Source organism: Oncorhynchus kisutch, linkage group LG15 (assembly GCF_002021735.2).
Source record: "Oncorhynchus kisutch isolate 150728-3 linkage group LG15, Okis_V2, whole genome shotgun sequence".
Taxonomy (NCBI): domain Eukaryota; kingdom Metazoa; phylum Chordata; class Actinopteri; order Salmoniformes; family Salmonidae; genus Oncorhynchus; species Oncorhynchus kisutch.
Window position 1 is genome coordinate 71,582,230 of NC_034188.2, and position 15,158 is coordinate 71,597,387.

The following is a 15,158-nucleotide window of genomic DNA, read 5'->3' on the forward strand; positions in this document are numbered from 1 at the left end:
ACAAACATTACTTCTAGTCTTACCCCTCTGTCCAGCCACAAACATTACTTCTAGTCTTACCCCTCTGTCCAGCCACAAACATTACTTCTAGTCTTACCCCTCTGTCCAGCCACAAACATTACTTCTAGCACCTTTTGGAGCTGAATTTAATATGGCAGTGTTTTAAGTATTTCGTTTTTTCAAAGCTGGATTTTACCTGACCTCTTACCCAAAAAGCTGCAACTGTAAATATGTGTGTAATATGTGTAAGCTCCCATCTTCAAACACTGCTGGTCCTGGTAGGTTTTAGGGAGCCTGGCCTAGTCAAATCAAATCAAATTGTATTTGTCACATGCACCGTGAAATGCTTACTTAGAAGCCCTTAACCAGCAATGCAGACTTTTTTTTAAGTAAGAAAATATTTGCTAAAAAATATCAATAATAATAAAATAAAGTAACAAAAAAAGTTACACGATAAAATACAAATAATTAGGCTTTATAAAGGAGGTACTGGTACCGAGTAAATGTGTGTGGAGGGGTACGGCTAAGTCAAGGTAATTCAGATCATATGTACATGTAGGTAGGGGTAAAGTGACTATGCATAGATAATAAACAGCGAGTAGCAGCAGCTTAAAAAGCGAGTCTGGATAGCCATTTGATTAACTGTTTAGCAGTCTAACGTCTTGGGGGCAGAAGATGTTAAGGAGCCTTTTGAACCTAGACTTGGCACTCAGGTACCGCTTGCCGTGTGCTCAGTGGAATAACATTAAAGTTTTATCAGCACTAGACCAGTCTGAGGGAGACTGTCTCTGAATGCCCTCCTGTCTCTCTCCCTATCAGAGAATGGCCGTAGTTGATTTGATGCACTTGACTGAGCGACTAGAGTAAACCAGGCGGTGTTGGTTTGCACCAGACAACGCCTGGCCTCGTTCCACTGTGGTGCTCGCCGTTATTCACTGTCTATCTTTCTCTCCATCTCCCAGCTCTGTTACATGGCATTGACACTCAGCAAGGGGTGGGGCACGCTGAGTGGGTCCATGGGGCAGACAGGCAGCACGTATCTGTGCCCACCTGTTTTACCACAGTGTATGTAACCAAATTGTGTGTATTGTGTGTGACAATGACCCAAGGGAAGGGCCTTTTCACTGATACAATAAAGGAGGTGGCCTTGGCTGCCAGTGCTCAACCTTTCAATGCTAGTCTCTATGTACCAGACAAAGCCTGCGTGGGGGTGGGATGATAGTGGTTTAAGGTATAATTCTCAGCCACTATCACAGTTCATATCTTGAAGCTGTGCTTGTGTTGCGGTTATGAAAAGACCACAGTACCCACATTTTTTCCATCTGTGGAAAAAACATTTTAGATGTTTATAGATGTGACAAAGAGTGCGAGCAAAAAGGTCAAGAAGGAAGGAGAAAGCGAACCAGACGGAAGGAAAGAAAGATGAAAGGGGGGGGACAGATCATTTGCAAAACCACATGGGAGTTTCCTGACACCACACGACCTATCATTTTGTATTTCTGTTTCTTCCAATGACTTCACCGTAGCTGCTGCTTAGGAAAATCTCAAAATGATCAAACTAGCACTTCTATGATTTTACCAATGAAGTGGGAGAGAGACTCAAAAGTACAAATCTCTGAAAAATGATCATCAATAGAGATAATAATGGGCCATGTCCATCCCTGGTTTGCCAGATCTGATTACAGAGTAGAAGCTGACCACCAGAACATTAGTTAGTGTATGGAAATCAGATGACGGCTATTAGTTAGGTGTGGCCAGTCTGTAGATTTAACTTTAGACTGAAGGAATCACAGGGCTCTGTAATAAGGTCACAGTAGCACTAGGGCTGTGCCACACCAAACTGGAAGTCTTCCGACTAGCTTGGAAAGACAGTACCGAAGAGCCCTTACTGCTGCTCGATCATCCTATTTTTCTAACTTAATTGAGGAAAATAATAACAATCCGAAATTTATTTTTGATACTGTCGCAAAGCTAACTAAAAAGCAGCATTCCCCAAGAGAGGATGGCTTTCACTTTAGCAGTGATAAATTCATGAACTTCTTTGAGGAAAAGATCATGATCATTAGAAAGCAAATTACAGACTCCTCTTTAAATCTGCTTATTCCTTCAAAGCTCAGTTGTCCTGAGTCTGCACAACTCTGCCAGGACCTAGGATCAAGAGAGACACAAGTGTTTTAGCACTATATCTCTTGACACAATGATGAAAATAATCATGGCCTCTAAACCTTCAAGCTGCATACTGGACCCTATTCCAACTAAACTACTGAAAGAGCTGCTTCCTGTGCTTGGCCCTCCTATGTTGAACATAATAAACAGCTCTCTATCCACCGGACGTGTACCAAACTCACTAAAAGTGGCAGTAATAAAGCCTCTCTTGAAAAAGCCAAACCTTGACCCAGAAAATATAAAAAACTAACGGCGTATATCGAATCTTCCATTCCTCTCAATAAAAAATAAAAAAGCTGTTGCACAGCAACTCACTGCCTTCCTGAAGACAAACAATGTTTACGAAATGCTTCGGTCTGGTTTTAGACCCCATCATAGCACTGAGACTGCACTTGTGAAGGTGGTAAATGATATTTTAATGGCATCAGACCGAGGCTCTGCATCTGTCCTCGTGCTCCTAGACCTTAGTGCTGCTTTTGATACCATCGATTACCACATTCTTTTGGAGAGATTGGAAACCCAAATTGGTCTACACGGACAAGTTCTGGCCTGGTTCAGATCTTACCTGTCGGAAAGATATCAGTTTGTCTCTGTGAATGGTTTGTCCTCTGACAAATCAACTGTACATTTTGGTGTTCCTCAAGGTTCCGTTTTAGGACCACTATTGTTTTCACTATATATTTTACCTCTTGGGGATGTCATTTGAAAACATAATGTTAACTTTCACTGCTATGTGGATGACACACCGCTGTACATTTCAATGAAACTGTCATGGCTGGCTGAAGGACTGGACCAAAGCGCAGCATGGTAAGCGTACATTTTCTCTTTATTTAAAAAATGACGCCGACAAAATGAAGAACAAAAACCAAACCGTGAAGCTTTGGGCTATGTTCCCTGAACAAAGACAAAGTTAACTTCCCACAAAACGGGTGGGGGAAAGGGTACCTAAGTATGGTTCTCAATCGGAGACAACGATAGACAGCTGCTTCTGATTGATTGCCTCTGATCCTGTTTGGCACTGTCCGGGGGTGTCCTCAGATGGGGCCACAGTGTCTCCTGACCCGTCCTGTCTCAGCCTCCAGTATTTATGCTGCAGTAGTTTATGTGTCGGGGGGCTGGGGTCAGTTTGTTATATCTGGAGTACTTCTCCTGTCCTATTCGGTGTCTTGTGTGAATCTAAGTGTGCGTTCTCTAATTCTCTCCTTCTCTCTTTCTTTCTCTCTCTTGGAGGACCTGAGCCCTAGGACCATGCCCCAGGACTACCTGACATGATGACTCCTTGCTGTCCCCAGTCCACCTGGCCATGCTGCTGTTCCAGTTTCAACTGACCTGAGCCCTAGGACCATGCCCCAGGACTACCTGACATGATGACTCCTTGCTGTCCCCAGTCCACCTGGCCATGCTGCTGCTCCAGTTTCAACTTCCACCTGACTGTGCTGCTGCTCCAGTTTCAACTGTTCTGCCTTATTATTATTCGACCATGCTGGTCATTTATGAACATTTGAACATCTTGGCCATGTTCTGTTATAATCTCCACCCGGCACAGCCAGAAGAGGACTGGCCACCCCACATAGCCTGGTTCCTCTCTAGGTTTCTTCCTAGGTATTGGCCTTTCTAGGGAGTTTTTCCTAGCCACCGTGCTTCTACACCTGCATTGCTTGCTGTTTGGGGTTTTAGGCTGGGTTTCTGTACAGCACTTTGAGATATCAGCTGATGTACGAAGGGCTATATAAATAAATTTGATTTGATTTGATGTTGTCCCACTCCTCTTCAATGGCTGTGCATAGTTGCTGGATGTTGGCGGGAACTGGAACAAGCTGTCGTACATGTCTATCTAGAGCATCCCAAACAGGCTAAATGGGTGACATATCTGGTGAGTATGCAGGCCATGGAAGAACTGGGACATTTTCAGCTTCCAGGAATTGTGTACAGATCCTTGCGACATGGGGATTTATCCTTGAAGAGCACCCTTCTCCAGTGGCTACCGAAGGTGTGCATTTACGACGCCGAACTGCCATTAGGTCAATACCCTGCTCAGGATGACGAGCATGCAGGTGATTTGCAAACTGAACTATTTTACATTTGAGATTCTTCAAAGTAGCCACCCTTTGCCTTGATGACAGCTTTGCACAGTATTGGCATTCTCTCAACCAGGTTCATGAGATAGTCACCTGGAATGCATTTCATTTCCGGGCACAGTGCACGTTAACCAGGTCGCCAGGTGCACATTGTTTCCTCTGACACATTGGTGCGGCTGGCTTCCGGGTTGGATGCGCGTTGTGTTAAGAAGCAGTGCGGCTTGGTTGGGTTGGGTTGTGTTTCGGAGAACGCATGGCTTTCGACCTTCGTCTCTCCCAAGCCCGTACGGGAGTTGTAGCGATGAGACAAGATAGTAACTAATAACAATTGGATACCATGAAATTGGGGAGAAAGGGGGGTACAAAAAAAGGAAAGAAAATAAAGTTAATTTGTGGAATTTCTTTCCTTATTAATTAATGCATTTGAGCCAATCCGTTGTATTGAGACAAGGTAGGGCTGGTATACAGAAGATAGCCCTATTTGGTAAAAGACCAAGCCCATATTATGGCAATAACAGCTCAAATAAGCAAAGAGAAACGACAGTCCATCATTACTTTAAGACATGAAGGTCAGTCAATACGGAAAGGTTCAAGAACTTTAAAAGTTTCTTCAAGTGCAGTCGCAAAAAACATCAAACGCTCTGATGAAACCCAGAGTTACCTCTGCTGCAGAGGGTAAGAGAGTTAACTGCACTTCAGATTGCAGCCCAAATAAATGCTTCACAGACACATCTAAACATCAACTGTTCAGAGGAGACTGCGTCAATCAGGCCTTCATGGTTGAATTGCTGCAAAGAAACCACTACTAACAGACACCAATAAGAAGAAGAGTGTCACGCCCTGACCATAGAGAGCTGTTTATTCTCTGTTGGTTGGGGTGTAATAGTGACACGGGTGGGTCATCTAGGTGATTAATGGTTTACGTTGGCCTGGTATAGTTCCCAATCAGAGACAGCTGTTTATCGTTGTCTCTGATTGGGGATCATATTTTAGCAGCCATTTCCTCATTGTTCTTTGTGGAATCTTGTCTACAGTTAGTTGCCTGTGTGCACACCAGTAGCTTCACGTTTCATTTGTGCTTGTTTGTTTTGTTTGGGGAGTTTCTATTAAATAAAATATGTGAAGATCCCACCAACAACGGACCAAGCAGCGTGCCCAGGAGATAATGGCATCCTGGTCTCTGGAGGAGATTAGGGAGAGAGCATCCTGGACTTGGGATGGCGACATAATAACAGGGAAGAGCCTGCCATGGAGGCAGGAGGAAGCAGCGAAGGAGGGACAGCGACGAAGTCGGGGAGGTAGGCCACAGAAACCCCAAGAAAGTTTTTGGAGGGGGCACATGGAGCAGTCGGCTGAGCCGAGGAGTGAACCAGAGCCAGTCTGGGAGAAGGAGAATTTGGAGGAGAGAGAAATGGGAAAGTTGTTGAGTTGGTGGAGGATGCACAGATTTGGAATAAAGGAACGTGTTGTCAGTTTGGTGCCACCTGAGTCAGCTCCCCGTACTCGTCCTGAGAAGTGTGTTAAAGTTTGGCAACAATTGACGCCGGCTATACACACCAGGTCTCCAGTGCACCTTCACAACCCAGTGCGTCCTGTGCCAACTCCTCGCAATTTCCCTCAAGTACGCTTTCCCAGTCAGGTGTTCCTGTTCCTGGTGTGTCCTGTTCCTGCTCCTCGTACTCTCCCTCAAGTGCGTGTCATCAGCCGGTGCCACCTGTACCGGTCCCACGCATCAGGCCTCCACAGTCCAGTAAGTCCTGTACCTAAGTCAGGTTTTGCGGTCGGAGTCCGCACCTTTTGGGGGGGGGGGGGGGGGGGGTACTGTCACGCCCTGACCATAGAGAGCTGTTTATTCTCAGTTGGTTGGGGCGTGATAGTGACAAGGGTGGGTCATCTAGGTGATCAATGGTTTATGTTGGCTTGGTATAGTTCCCAATCAGAGACAGCTGTTTATTGTTGTCTATGATTGGGGATCATATTTAGGCAGCCATTTCCTCATTGTTCTTTGTGGGATCTTGTCTACAGTTAGTTGCCTGTGTGCACACCAGTAGCTTCACGTTTCGTTTGTGCTTGTTTGTTTTGTTTGGTGAGTTTCTATTCATTAAAATATGTGGAACTCTACGCACGCTGCGCCTTGGTCCAATCATTATAGTGGACGTGACAAAGAGACTTGCTTGGGCCAAGAAACCAGAACTATGGACATTAGACAGGTGGAAATCTGTCCTTTGGTCCGATGAGTCCAAATTTGAGATTTTTGGTTCCAACCGCAATGTCTTTGTGAGATGCAGAGTAGGTGAACGGATGACCCAAACTCAAACTCAATCCAATTGAGATGGTTTGGGATGAGTTGGACCGCAGAGTGAAGGAAAAGCAGCCAACAAGTGCTCAGCATATGTAGGAACTCCTTCAAGACTATTGAAAAAGCATTCCTCATGAAGCTGGTTGGGAGAATACCAACAGTGTGTAAAGCTGTCATCAAGGCAAAGGGTGGCTACTTTGAAGAATCTCAAATATAAAATATATTTTGATTTGTACACTTTTTTGGTTACCACGTTTGGAGTTATTTGTCCACTTTAGTTGTGATACAACCGAGGTCTATGGGCTAGGCTACATGAGGTGTGATACAAACCTTATCAAAACCGAGGTCTATGGGCTAGGCTACATGAGGTGTGACACAAACCTTATTAAAACATATAGACCTATGGGCTAGGCTACATGAGGTGTGATACAAACCTTATCAAAACATATAGGCCTATGGGCTAGGCTACATGAGGTGTGATACACACCTTATTAAAACATATAGGCCTATGGGCTAGGCTACATGAGGTGTGATACACACCTTATCAAAACCGAGGTCTATGGGCTAGGCTACATGAGGTGTGATACAAACCTTATTAAAACATATAGGCCTATGGGCTAGACTAAATGAGGTGTGATACACACCTTATTAAAACATATAGGCCTATGGGCTAGGCTACATGAGGTGTGACACAAACCTTATCAAAACATATAGGCCTATGGGCTAGGCTACATGAGGTGTGACACAAACCTTATCAAAACATATAGGCCTATGGGCTAGGCTACATTATGCATGCCACTATGATTTGAAAAAGTCACAAAAAAAGGCATTCGCTGTTTATTGCCTTAGACTGCACACGCTGAGCATCATTCACAAGTGATAATATAGTCACCCATCAGACTATTCTCAATGTAATCTTGTCTTTACATATACTAAATAATATATGTGTGAAATTAGTTTTGATTTAGAATGGGCCATTATCATGCACTTGTCGGAACAGGGGCAGGGGAAAAAATACATGACATGCGTAGGATGCTTTTCCCGCCAGCCAGGCTACTCTAGTTGTAAAGTGAAGCAATGTGCATATTAATATTAGAAAAGTTGAGGAATAAATATAGTTAGCCTACTTCACTGCAGCTAATATGAAGAAGTTGAAAACCAGTCAGAAACACAACACCACTTCTGCAATTACATAAGAAACATGTTTCAGGCAGCACCAAACATCTCTCCATTTCTTCATCATCTGGTGTCCAGCAACACTCGAAACTAGCCTATCCCAACCCCCCACACACCTGTCCTGTCCTGACAGAAAACATCTGCATCTTGTGGTCAGAGTCCTTTATCCATCTCTTTAAGGCAATGACAGTGTAGGACAGTGCTACTCATCTGCAATGTCCATTGTAAACACAATACAGGCTGTTTACATACAGTGTAGACATTGTTAATGTTGTAAATTACAATTGTAGCTGGAAACGGCAGATTTTTAATGGAATATCTACAGTTGAAGTTGGAAATTTACATACACTTAGGTTGGAGTCATTAAAACTCGTTTTTCAACCACTGCACAAATGTCTTGCCTCTTTGCTTGACATCATGGGAAAATCAAAAGAAATCAGCCAAGAACTCAGAATGAAAAATGTAGACCTCCACGAGTCTGGTTCATCCTTGGGAGAAATTTCCAAACGCCTGAAGATACCATATCCACAGTAAAACGAGTCCTATATCGACATAACCTGAAAGGCCGCTCTGCAAGGAAGAAGCCACTGCTCCAAAACCACCATAAAAAATCCAGACTACGGTTTGCACATGGGGCCAAAGTTCGTACTTTTTGGAGAAATGCCCTCTGGTCTGATGAAACAAAAATAGAACTGTTTTGCCTTAATGACCATCGTTATGTTTGGAGGAAAAAGGGGGAGGCTTGCAAGCCAAAGAACACCATCCCAACCATGAAGCATGGGGGTGGCAGCATCATGTTGTGGGGGTGCTTTGCTGCAGGAGGGACTAGTGCACTTCACAAAATAGATGGCATCATGAGGGGAAAAATTATGTGGATATATTGAAGCAACATCTCAAGACATCAGTCAAGAAGTTAAAGCTTGGTCGCAAATGGGTCTTCCAAATGGACAATGACCCCAAGTATACTTCCAAAGTTGTGGCAAAATGGCTTAAGGACAACAAAGTCAAGGTATTGGAGTGGCCATCACAAAGCCCTGACCTCAATCCCATAGACAATTTGTGGGCAGATCTGAAAAAGCATGTGCGAGCAAGGAGGCCTAAAAACCTGACTCAGTTACACCAGCTCTGTCAGGAGGAATGGGACAAAATTCACTCAACTTATTGTGGGAAGCTTGTGGAAGGCTACCCAAAGCGATTGACCCATGTTAAACAATTTAAAGGCAATGCTACCAAATACTAATTGAGTGTATGTAAACTTCTGACCCACTGGGAATGTGATGAAAGAAATAAAAGCTGAAATAAATCATTCTCTCTACTATTATTTTGACATTTCACATTCTTAAAATCAAGAGATGATCCTAACTGACCTAAGACGGGGAATTTTTACTCTGATTAAATGTCAGGAATTGTGAAAAACTGAGTTTAAATGTATTTGGCTAAGGTGTATGTAAACTTCTGACTTGAGGCCCATTATCACCAACCATCACTCCTGTGTTCCAATGGCATGTTGCGTTAGCTAATCCAATCCAAATTCTAATTAATCATTAGAAAACCTTTTTGCAATTATGTTAACACAGCTGAAAACTGTTGTCCTCATTAAAAAAGCAGTAAAACTGGCCTTCTTCAGACTAGCTGAGAATCTAGAGCATCAGCATTTGTGCGTTCGATTACGGGCTCAAAATGGCCAGAAACAAAGACCTTTCTTCTGAAACTCATCAGTCTATTCTTGTTCTGAGAAATTAAGGCTACTCAATGCGAGAAATTGCCAAGAAACTGAAGATATTGTACAACGCTGTGTACTATTCCCTTCACAGAACAGAGTAAACTGGCTCTAACCAGAATAGAAAGAGTGGGAGGCCCCGGTGCACAACTGAGCAAGAGGATAAGTACATTAGAGTGTCTAGTTTGCGAAACTGACGCCTCACAAGTCCTCAACTGGCAGCTTCATTAAATAGTACCCGCAAAACACCAGTCTCAACGTCAAGAGTGAAGAGGCGACTGTCACGTTCTGACCCTAGTTCTTGTGTTATTTCTTTGTTTTAGTTGTTTTGTGTTTTTGAAGTGTTCAGTTTTCCATTAAAAAGGATGAACACTAACCACGCTGCGCTTTGGTCCTCTCCTTCTTCCACCCAAGACAGCCGTTACAGCGACTCTAGGCAGAGTTTCTCTGTCCAGTGTCTGTGTTCTTTTGACCATCTTAATCTTTTCTTTTTATTGGCCAGTCTGAGATATGGCTTTTTCTTTGCAACTCTTCAAAAACAAGGACATTTCTAATTGACCCAAAACTTTTGAACAGTAGTGTAAAAATATATAAATATAAAAATATATACAAAAATAAGACTCATAATTATCAAAAAGAAGTAACAAAGAGAAATATAAACACATTTGTGTTGATTTGGCACCCAGCATCAATACATTACCCATCCCCCAACACTGTCAACCAAGAGTCAAGACTAAACCAATTCACCTTGGTGGTGTGCAGACTGGTTTTACTTTATTCTTAACGATTTCGCACAAACCAGACAAAAATTAAACAATATGTCTGTTTAACTATGTATTCACAGTATTATGAATGAATTGTGGTTTATTTGGCAGCATTTCGTAGTGTGACTGATTTTACTAATTGCATTAGTACTGAACAAAGTTAGAGGTGCGCTATTTGCTAGATTCCCCCCTCCCCCTACCTCGGGCTTCCAGTGGGGAGACCTGAGGTCAACCTATCCCCGCCCCCTCCCCATCTCGTACTTCTGAGTGGGAGACCTTCCCAGGCAGTAGCCTGCCTAGCTCACAAACTAGAATCAGGGCTCCCACTCCGACAAGGTTAATTGACCCACAGTCCAACATGGTGACATGATATCATTGACGTGACGTGCAAATGAGCGATAGAAAACCAATCACGCAAATGTCACCATACCAAATAAGTAAAAATGTTTATAAAAATAACAAATAATGAAAGAGCAGCAGTAAATTAACAGTAGTGAGACTATATACAGGAGGTTCCGGTACAGAGTCAATGTGGAGGCTATATACAGGAGGTACCGGTACAGAGTCAATGTGGAGGCTATATACAGGAGGTACCGGTACAGAGTCAATGTGGAGACTATATACAGGAGGTACCGGTACAGAGTCAATGTGGAGGCTATATACAGGAGGTACCGGTACAGAGTCAATGTGGAGGGTATATACAGGAGGTACCGGTACAGAGTCAATGTGGAGACTATACACAGGAGGTACCAGTACAGAGTCAATGTGGAGGCTATATACAGGAGGTACCGGTACAGAGTCAATGTGGAGGCTATATACAGGAGGTACCGGTACAGAGTCAATGTGGAGGCTATATACAGGAGGTACCGGTACAGAGTCAATGTGGAGACTATATGCAGGAGGTACCGGTACAGAGTCAATGTGGAGACTATATACAGGGGGTACCGGTACAGAGTCAATGTGGAGACTATATGCAGGAGGTACCGGTACAGAGTCAATGTGGAGACTATATACAGGGGGTACCGGTACAGAGTCAATGTGGAGACTGTATACAGGAGGTACCGGTACAGAGTCAATGTGGAGACTATATACAGGAGGTACCGGTACAGAGTCAATGTGCGAGGGCACCGGTTAGTCGAGGTAATTGAGGTAATATGTACATGTCGGTAGTGTTAAAGTGACTATAATAACTAGATAATAACCAGAGAGTAGCAGCAGCGTAAAAGAGGGGGTGGGGGAGAGGGACAATGCAAATAGTCTGGGTAGCCATTTGATTAGCTCTTCAGGAGTCTTATGGCTTGGGGGTAAAAGACAGACAGGCCTATTGTGGGTTAGAGATAAAAAGAGATGGGGGTAGAGAGAGAGAGAGAGAGAGAGAGAGGAGAGGGAGAAAAAGAGAGAAAGGGAATGAAAAAGAAAGAGAGAGAGAGGGGGAGAAGAGAGAGAGGAGAGGGAGAAAAAGAGAGAAAGGGAATGAAAAAGAAAGAGAGAGAGAGGGGGAGAAGAGAGAGAGGAGGGAGAGAGAGGAGAGAGACAGATAAAGACGGGAAGAGAAAGGCCTGGCAGTGGCTTAGTCTGCCTCTTTTGTTCTAACCATGTTGTTGACTGGTGGTTCCCTGGTTCCCCCAGTCCAGTCTTAAAGACAACCCCTCACTGTTTATCTGTAATAAGAAACGGCCATGTTGGATATCTCCTCCTTTATCTTCTCCGCCCTTCTTTCCCCTTTTCTCCCCTTCCTTCCTCCCCTCCCACTGCGCTTCATTTGATTTTGTTGTTCAACAGCCCACACTGAGAATGTGTGGGAGGGAGAGAAGTCCACATTTAGATGTTTCTACAGTCACTAGTACACAACAAGCACTCTGATCTGCACTCCCTGAACCAGCTCTCTCCTTGGGAAGATGGCAATGATAGCGATGAGAAACACAGAACATACGGTCTTATCCAGTGCTTCGAAGTCAACAATCCCATGGGAGATTGGTACTGTACCTGATATGACCAGTACAGAATAGGTGATGTGATGATAATGACAGTTGGCATCTCCATCTATGTATGATCCTATAGGGCTTTACATTATAAGGAGGTCGCTCCGTTTGTAATACCCAGCTGAATAACAATGTGAATGGATCATGGTGGAAGTGGCAACTCAATCTTTTTTTAGTAAAGAGTAGAGCTGTGCATTGTGGGTTGCCTGGGGGACATACTGACTTGAGGGAGAAGTGAAACTGACAGTATTCATTGGGGGGTCAGATGTGTCAAAATATCACACAGACTTTGTCTGATGACAGACAGCCATATCCTTCATTGTACCTTTCATCAATGTGTTTCTGTCTTACTGTTTTATAAAAAGTTCATAAACTGTTAATTATTAGTTTAAAATCTGTAATAAACACATAGGTGTTGCCTTAGGCTACGTAACTGTTATTGATTATGGGCATGGAAGGAACAGGGAAGTTTAACCTAAATACAATATACAGTTAAAGTCGGAAGTTTTACATACACTTAGGGTGAAGTCATTAAAACACATTTTTCAACCACTCTACAAATTTCTTGTAAACAAACTATAGTTTTGGCAAGTCGGTTAGGACATCTACTTTGTGCATGACACAAGTAATTTTTCCAACAATTGTTTACTGACAGATTATTTCACTTATAATTCACTGTACCACAATTCCAGTGGGTCAGAAGTTTACATACACTAAGTTGACTGTGCCTTTAAACAGCTTGGAAAATACCAGAAAATAATGTCATGGCTTTAGAAGCTTCTGATAGGCTAATTGACATCATTTGAGTCAATTGGAGGTGTACCTGTGAATGTATTTCAAGGCCTACTTTCAAACTCAGTGCCTCTTTGCTTGACATCATGGGGAAATCAAAAGAAATCAGCCAAGAAACTGTAGACCTCCACAAGTCTGGTTCATCATTGGGAGCAATTTCCAAATGCCTGAACGTACCACGTTCATCTGTACAAACAGAGATGAATGTACTTTGGTGCGAAAAGTGCAAATCAAACTCAGAACAACAGCAAAATACAGTGTGAAGATTCTGGAGGAAACAGGTACAAAAGTATCTATATCCACAGTAAAACGAGGCCGATACCAACATAACCTGAAAGGCCGCTCAGCAAGGAAGAAGCCACTGCTCCAAAACCGCCATTAAAAAAAGCCAGACTACGGTTTGCAACTGCACATGGGGACAAAGATTGTACTTTTTGGAGAAATGTCCTCTGGGCTGATGAAACAAAAATAGAACTGTTTGGCCATAAGGACCATCGTTATGTTTGGAGGAAAAGGGGGAGGCTTGCAAGCCGAAGAACACCATCCCAACCATGAAGCACGAGGGTGGCAGCATCATGTTGTGGGGGTGCTTTGCTGCAGGAGGGACTGGTGCACTTCACAAATTAGATGGCATCATGAGGAGGAAAATTATGTGGATATATTGAAGCAACATCTCAAGACATCAGTCAGGAAGTTAAAGCTTGGTTGCAAATGGGTCTTCCAAATGGACAATGACCCCAAGCATACTTCCAAAGTTGGGGCAAAATGGCTTAAGGACATCAAAGTCAAGGTATTGGAGTGGCCATCACAAAGCCCTGACCTCAATCCCATAGACAATTTGTGGGCAGAACTGAAAAGGCGTGTGCAAGCAAGGACGCCTAAAAACCTGACTCGGTTACACCAGCTCTGTCAGGAGGAATGGGCCAAAAATCACCCAATTTATTGTGGGAAGCTTGTGGAAGGCTACCCAAAACGTTTGACCCAAGTTAACCAATTTAAAGGCAATGCTACCAAATACTAATTGAGTGTATGTAAACTTCTGAACCACTGGGAATGTGATGAAAGAAATAAAGCTGAAATAAATCATTCTCTCTACTATTATTCTGACATTTCACATTCTTAAAATCAAGAGGTGATCCTAACTGACCTAAGACAGGGAATTTTTACTCTGATTAATTGTCAGGAATTGTGAAAAACTGAGTTTAAATATAGTTGGTTAAGGTGTATGTAAACTTCCGACTTCAATTGTACCTACTATAGGAATACAGCACATCAAAGACAGCACATGTATTTATTTTAAGAATGTGGTGTGCTTGCAATGTCTATTATTTTCTATATAAAAACCAATCTAGTAGCCTATATCATGGGCACAACGCACATCAAACAATGTCATGTTCCACTGTCTCTCTCGCTCACACAAACACACACACACACACACACACACACCAATAAGCTGAAGTTTATTACGATAACTGTCGAAGTGTATGTTATGGCTATGCTGACCATACTGTACCTCCAAAGTGCGTATTTCTTTCTGAGTGAGGTCGCTCAATGCAGCGCATTTGGTTCGGAGTCCTTGTAAACTAGAGATGGAGATCTCGATCATATTCTGGATGAGTTCGCACTGGCGGAGTGCGTCCTTGTCCATCGCTGCGCCACTGTCCCCGTCCGATAGTTAATTACTTTAAACCATCCTTCCACCTTTGACTGGCACACTATCCATTCCTCGTCATTGGCACGGCTTGACAGGTTGGGTTGAGTTTGGACAGTTAAAAAGTAGACACGCTACAGGAACGCATACAAACAAATAATCTGCACTTAGTAATAGACTCCCAAGAGCTGCAAACAAAACGAATAGAACAGTTAATTTAAAACCTTTAAAGTCTTAGCTGTCTGTCACTTCACTTAGCACACCGTGGGTTCCGTGTATTCTCAAGAGCTACGTAGTTTACTTATGCATGGTGTTTGACATAGTGGCCGCGTCGTCTTTTAACCTCTTTCACACTGCGCAGAAGATCACATCTCACAACTCCTGGAGAACTGTTTATCCTATCAGGATATATAATAACATGTAGAAATCTTCACAAGAAGATGGCAATATCATACAAGTACAATTAAATGCCTTTCTTGCAAGCTCTAAAACCAGCAATGCGTAGTAGTTTATAGTAGTTTATATAAACA

At 43.1% G+C, this 15,158-nt stretch overlaps 1 protein-coding gene across 2 annotated transcripts in view; it reads right to left on the bottom strand.

The window, feature by feature from the left end:
- LOC109905819 (kinase suppressor of Ras 1) overlaps positions 1–14,936 on the bottom strand; it is a 61,904-nt gene extending 46,968 nt beyond the window's left edge. For both annotated transcript variants that reach the window (XM_020503442.2, XM_020503441.2), the window contains exon 1: positions 14,491–14,936. In XM_020503442.2, the coding sequence (XP_020359031.1) occupies positions 14,491–14,625 (135 nt within the window). In that variant the 5' untranslated portion in view covers positions 14,626–14,936. The remainder of the gene's footprint in view (positions 1–14,490) is intronic.
- Between the last annotated feature and the right edge of the window lie 222 nt (positions 14,937–15,158).